At 50.3% G+C, this 6,862-nt stretch overlaps 1 protein-coding gene across 1 annotated transcript in view; it reads right to left on the bottom strand.

Annotated features, from left to right (window-relative positions):
- The window catches only part of LOC119466813, a 56,187-nt gene extending 51,462 nt beyond the window's left edge, over window positions 1-4,725 (bottom strand). Inside the window, exons 1-4 of the mRNA XM_037727475.1 lie at window positions 4,603-4,725; window positions 4,358-4,397; window positions 3,718-3,812; window positions 1,561-1,607 (exon numbers count right to left, since the gene is read on the bottom strand). Of these exons, the coding sequence (XP_037583403.1) occupies window positions 1,561-1,607; window positions 3,718-3,812; window positions 4,358-4,397; window positions 4,603-4,725 (305 nt within the window). The remainder of the gene's footprint in view (window positions 1-1,560; window positions 1,608-3,717; window positions 3,813-4,357; window positions 4,398-4,602) is intronic.
- Between the last annotated feature and the right edge of the window lie 2,137 nt (window positions 4,726-6,862).

The following is a 6,862-nucleotide window of genomic DNA, read 5'->3' as shown; positions in this document are numbered from 1 at the left end:
TTTTTTTTCTGAGATAGAGTCTCACTCTGTCGCCCAGACTGGACTCGACTCACTGCAGCATCCACCTCCCGAGTTCAAGCAGTTCTCCTGCCTCAGCCTCCTGAGAAGCTGGGATTACAGGCACATGCCACCACACCTGGCTATTTTTTGTATTTTTAGTAGAGATGGGTTTTCACCATGTTGGCCAGACTGGTTCACTACGTATTTCCTAGAGGTCAGTTTATGAAATAACATGCAGAACAACTGGTTCTGGCAATAAATGAAAGAGGAGGAGCTGGAAAAAGACACAGCAGGGCCCAGACACCATCATTGCTCAATGGATAACCTAACTTAATGGTTATGTTAACCCCCAGTAACTGAAAACAAAGCTCTTTAGGAAAGACCAGCTAGTGTCTCTTCCTGACATCATGGAGGAAGTCTAGAAAAAAATGGCGACCTGGGGACAGCAAACAGACCCAAAATGGTCTTTTTTGGCCTTCAGGGCTTTTTGTTTGTTTTTTGGTGTTTTTTTGTTGTTGTTTGTTTTTGTTTTTGTTTTTGTTTTGGAAGAGGTGAATTAGTTGCCACCGTTGCAAAGACATCCCGGTTTCCTGTTCCTCTCTGTGGATTGGAAATTGAGGCTTCGTGAGGCCCGCTGTCCTGTGTGGTATCATCTGTGGGGCTAAGAGCACCTGCCCCCTAGATTGGCTGTCCCATTCCCACTCAGCACACCCACCACGCCAGGCTGCTGGGAGTGTCTGGGCTTCGGAACTCTGTTCCGGAGCAAATGGAACATATTCGACACCCTTGGAAGCAAACAACTAAGATGCACCATTTTCAATAGGCTTCCGGGTCCTATCAGAAAATGCTGGCAAATGATTCTTAGTTATGTATAACAAATGCATAGACAGGGAGCAAACGGAAAAGGCCTGGCCAGGGGGCCCCCAGCCTGGACAGCCTCCACACCCACCCTCAGAGGTGCCACCTCCCACTATTGCTTTGGCCTGAATGCTCCCTCGCTCTGCCACTCCTTCTGGCTGCAGCCCCTCCCTTCTGCTAGTAAAGTCCCCTAGAAGGTGGAGGGGACTTCGCTAGCAGAAGGGAGGGGCCGCAGCAAAAGGAGGGGACACTCATCCTTCTCGCAAGACACTGGCTGCCCAGACCTCCCCCTGCCTGCTGCTGGGGCCCTGAACTGAGAGAGGGGAGATATTAGCATCCCCTGGTCCATTTCAGGCTGCAGGAGCCCCGCCCACCACAGGCCAACTTTGCAGTTTGTGATGTGTAGACAAAGCTGAGCCCTGACTGGTCATCCCCATCCATCGGGGCAGCTGTACCTGCCAGCTCTTCCTGCCCCTGCTGTGCTGGCCACACCCCTGCCTGGCCCAGGCTGGAAAACATCCAGGACAGGTCAAAAGTCCCAGATGAGGAAGAATATCTGAAAATTGGCACTGAAAGGGCATGGAGTGCTTGGACACTAAAACGCATGTAGCTGTCAAAGCATTTGGAAACAGTCACAGTGGCCTCAAAGCTCAATGTGACATTTTCACATTGTGATCTTTAAAGGGTAAGAAACAACTGTACCGAGAAGGACGAGGAGAACCTTGGATGCCATCTGTGTCAAGCTGTCCCTGGAAAGAAGGAACAGTGAGTCCTGAGGGCAAAGGCGAGAATAAACACCACCCACCATTGCCCGGGCCCAGCGTTCCTCCGTGATGTTCCACTTTTGGAAAGGAAGCCGGCACTTGGGTACAGAACAACCTGCCTTCAAATGCCAGCAGCGGGATTTATTTCTACATTTACGTTTTATTATTTTATGTAGAAAATCTGCTTTTGAACCCCTCCAGAAAGAAACTGCAAGGAAAAGCCAGTGAGATACAGGGAGGTGTGAGAGGGCCTGCACGCGGCCCCCGGCGCTCTCGGGGAGAGGACCTGCATGCGGCCCCCGGCGATCTCGGGAGGAAGGCCTGCCACTCTGCTTTCTGCAGTTCTTTGCTGGAATTTGTTGCTCATCCAAGCACAACTGATAATTGAGTGGGCTATTCCACCAGCTCTCCAAAAACAATAATGCCACATGTCCAAAATTCCACGGTTGCGAGAACTTTGTATCCAACAAGTTATAAAGTGTCCCTCTATGGTAACCATCTCATACCAAATAAATCTTGCTGTTGTCGCAGACTGGCCATGGTTCTTTCCATTTCTTACTTGGGCTCTGAACAGACCATAAATTCATTGATGAATTAGTCAGAGTGTGACCACAGTCCTTTCCACAAACGCTAGGCTAGGTATGATGAATTTAAGCCTAGTGGCCAGGCACAGGAAAAATCGTACAAATTCCCTCCTCATAAATTGAGGATGAGGCATTGTGGGGAAACGCCCAGTGAGTTCTTGCTTACATCCAGATTCATTGATCATTTATTAGCTGTTTGGACAAATGGTCCAGAAAACGCCCTGCATGGGTTCTGGTCCAGTGCACCAGCAGCTAACCGCGACTGTGGTCAGGTCACATCTGTCTCCTCTGATGCTCAGATGCCCCAGCTCTAAAATTAGTCCCTAATAGGCTTCTGGCCTGAGCCTCCATGATCATACCTTGTAATTTGCCAGAGGCAGGGGAAAAAATCAGGTAGTATCTTGGAAGAAATGAGCAAGAAAGTCTGAAGAGAAATTGATGAATGGGAATAGCAGATGACCCTATCTCCCCTAATAGGAGGGAAAAGGATCCCTCTGGATTTTGAAATCAGAGTTCGTTGTTATTGATTTTTAGAGAGATTCTGCAACCTGAATTTAGCACCCCAGTAGGCAAAGAGGTCTCGGCTGAGATACACCATTCCTCAGGCTGAAAAGAGGCTGTAGATGGGACCTGTCTTTGCCTGGGAAGAATGCACTTATCACCACCTCAAAACCCCCGAAGAGGAGAGAGGCCAGATTTTTATTAGTTCGTTTCTGTTCCCGTGGTAGATATAGAGAAACAGTGGGAAGATGATGGGGGAAAGCAAGGTTCCAGGAAAGGTCTGGGTGTATCAGTGAACAGCAGAGTCATTATAAATACATAATGTAATGTAGTCACAAAAAGGAATTTTTTTTACAGGTATGATACACTGGGTGCATACAAAGAAGCAAACACTGCAGGCCTGGGTGAGAACAAGGCATCCTTTATTCTGCAGATCCCAACCTTAGTTCAGCCCCGAAAGAAGACCGCAGACGGTTTGGAGCACCCCAAGTTCAGAGGAACATTAAGACACTGGAAACCTTCCAGAAAGGAGCCACAAAGCTGAGTTGCAGGCTGCGAGGGCTGAGCAGTGGAGAGAGGGTCAACAGCACGAAACTCTGAGTAAGTGCTGCGGCTGTAAGTCAACTGGGGCAAGAACGACCTGAAAATAATCCCAGGGCCTCCCCCATGAAGAAGGTTTCCATTCTGCCTAGGATGGAGACCTGGGCAGCTGTAGACCACACCCAGGCTAGTGGCCAAGGAGCCCACGATGTATTTATAACCTTGCAGCTTCCAGCCCCGTGGTTGCTGGCCTGCCCGTGCTAGGAATAGCAAGGTTAACTGTCAGGGACATTGTCCCACAGGGGGTAACAAGCTCCAAAAGAAGCAGCCCCCAGGGACAGGGTAATGAGCCCAGGTTAGTGTCAGGTGTGTTCACCCCTCATTTTGCACCTCCTCGCATCTAGCCCTGCTCCTCTCTTTACTGTACGTTCCTTCCTCCCCACTCCTCCCTGCAAGGATCCTTCCATTACACCAGCTTCCCCAGTCGAGGAGGACAATGAGATGACGAACAGTTCCCCCTGAAAGTGCAGGTGGCTCTGCAGATTCACCTCCGAGATGGCAGCACCTGTGCAGATAGAAACGCCAACGGACCTGGTGGCTGGGGACTGTTCTGGGCCACTGTCCCTTGTGTAAGCTCCTCGCTCAGCCTGGAGCCACCGCAGCATCGGGGCAGAGGCCAAAGTCTGCTGTCTTCTGGAACAAGCTGCCAATCCTTCCCTTCCCACAATCATCCCAAGCATATCCTTCCCTGAAACACATAACTGCTTGCTGTAAATTAAAAAAAAAAAAAAGATACAACAAGATGTGAGAGAGTTACCTGCTGTTTTCTAGCTTTGAAATCAATGGTCTGAGAAAAAGCGGCTTTCCGGTCCATTAACAGGATCGTTACTGGAAGCAGCTTAGGGATAGATTATTCATCCCCCAGCTGGGGAACGCTCTCATGGGTCTACTTTAAAAAAAATAATAATACTGCCCTGGCTAAAAACAAGTAAGGTACAACTGAAGTGATAAAATCAGTGTAGAGAAAGCCCCATGAGCCCCAGGAGAGGGGTCCACCCCTGGAGGAGAGGCGTGCACTGCCCTAGTGGATGACTTAGCTGGGAGCCGCACTTGCAGGGCGGGGGAAGCACCGCATGCTTTGCTGGTGGACCTGGGGACCACAGAGGGAGCCTCATTCCTGGGAAAGCCAGAACTCTGAGATGAGAATCTCTGGGAGATGTGTCTACTTTTCTGCCTTAGAAAGAAGCCTTTAGAAGCACAAGAATTCGCTTATAATTCAGGCTTGGTCGGGGACGCAGGTCCATCCTGCGGTGTTCTCCTACCACAGAAGGGCACAGGCTGGGATGTCAACTGACCTGAGCGATGAGTGGGCTGAGGAGGGGAAGGCAGTGCCGCCGGTTCAGGGGGGAAGTGGGGGCGTGCAAGTGTGTTTCAGCAACGCTTCCAGCTGCTCGGCTCCCCCCAGCATCCTCCTGCATCCCTGCAGCCCCTCGCCCTTCTTCTCCCACCTGAGCCTTTGTCTTACAGGCTCTGGGTTGGTGGGGACAGTGTGGATGGTGGAGACCTCTACACCTGGGCCTCCTGCTGGCCCTTGTACTAAAACAGCAGCTGGGCAATGTCAGAAAGGCTGAAGGAGGGACTCAGAGAGGCCGCAGGAGGGTCAGGCCTGGGGCAGGTGACGCTACTGTCCTGTGAAACCAGGAGAGCAGATGAAGGACCCCTGTGTCCGGAGAGGACTCAGCCTGCCCAGAGGTACCCAGGAAGCCTGGGAGTTGAGGCTTGGACAGCTTGTGGGGTAAGTCCCAAAGATCCCAGCAGAGACAGTGGGCAGAAAGCCTCCTGAGCCGTCTCTGTAGGGCTGGTTCACCCATGTGACAGCCACAGGGTGGGGAGGGGCTGGCCACAGTGAGGGGGTGCGCTGACATGAGAACCCAGTGCTAGGAGGCTGGCTCTGGGCACAGCCCAGCCCCCTCGTGTGCTCCCCTTGTGCTGCCGTCCCAGCAGCGCCCCATCTCACTGACTCCACCTTCACATGTGGCTGCCCACTTAGGGCCATGGCTGAAGCCACTGTCCCTGACCACAAAGCTCTTGGCTGATGGGAAGCATGACAGCACTTGGGGCTCCACACTGGAAGCGGGACCATACAGAGAGGGGGATGGGGCACAGGGAACGGGAGCTGGGACACACTTTAGTCAAGGTGGACAAGGATGGAAGCACCGCCATGTGGGGCCACCACTCGAGGAGGCTGTGGGCCACCGGAGCTCAGTGACACTGCTCCCAAGAGTATAGATCACTGGTAATGTCCACAACAGTGTCCCTGCCTGTGACCCAATAATTCCACATCCAGGGACACACGTCACAGAAATGTATGAGCAGGCACAACAGCACCGAATGCGAGGGCTGCACAGAGCCTCTTCACAGCATCCCCAAGCTGGAAGCAACCCAAACACCCAGCGGATACAAACAAGTAGAAAATGAACAAAGGAGCATGACAAGCAATGAAAACAGCGAACCACAGAGATGCACACGAGGTGGGCTCCACCTCACAAGCCTGAATGTAGGGGGTGGACACACAGCTGATCATTGTACTTTCCATGATTTATTTATTCATAAGAGGAAGCTGAAAAAATTACACCATCAACAAAGTCAAGAGACAAATGACAAACGGAAAAGAATGTTTGTAATTCCATATCATAGACCAGGATTAATCTTTCAAACACATAAAGAACTTCTATAAATCAGGAAGAAAATGTCCAATAACCCAACAGAAAGGAGGGCAAAGGAGCAAATGCCTCACAGAAAAAGAAATAGAATACATCAAAAAATGTGCAGTCTAACTCAAACGAAATTCTAATTCAACTACACTGAGATAACATTTCTCACTTATCACATTGGCAAAATCCAAAATTTGGCCAGCACGTTAGGTTAGTAAGGCTGTGAGGAAGCAATCCATCTCTTCATGGCTGGTAGGAGGCAGAGATTACCTCTCTGACACTGATGAGAGGGATTTTCTGTCTATCAGAACTATCCGTGCATGGCCCTATGACTAGCAATCTGACTTAGCGAATTCACCCTGTGGATGCTCCCTGTTCCGTACTTAATGACATATGGCCAAGGCGCTCTGTTGAATCTGTGCTTGTTATGGTGAAGGCTGCCACAGCACACATGTCTGTCTACAGGAGCCAGGTGAAATCAACCGAGGCCTCTCCACCCCATAGAACACCAGGCAATTCTAAAAAGGGAGGCCCTATGTACAAAGGGGATACCAACAGGACGTCATGTTAAGTGAAAAAAAAAGCAAGGTTTTATTGGTCATGAAGAATGAAAAATACAAATTTTTTAAATTATAAATATATTTCCATAAGGGATGCACATACTTTCACCTCCCCTCCCACAAAACTAAAAGATTAGGCTGGGCACAGTGGCTCACGCCTGTAATCCCGCACTTTGGGAGGCCAAGTTGCGCAGATCACTTGAGGAGTGGAGTTCAAGACCAGCCTGGCCACCATGGTGAAACTCCGTCTCTACTAAAAATACAAAATTAGCTGGATGGCGTGGTGGCACACGACTGTAGTCCCAGCTACTCAGGAGGCTGAGGCTAGAGAATTGCTTGAA

This window comes from Cebus imitator, unplaced genomic scaffold (genome assembly GCF_001604975.1).
Source record: "Cebus imitator isolate Cc_AM_T3 unplaced genomic scaffold, Cebus_imitator-1.0 Scaffold231, whole genome shotgun sequence".
NCBI classification, from domain to species: domain Eukaryota; kingdom Metazoa; phylum Chordata; class Mammalia; order Primates; family Cebidae; genus Cebus; species Cebus imitator.
This window is presented reverse-complemented; position numbering and strand designations above follow the sequence as displayed.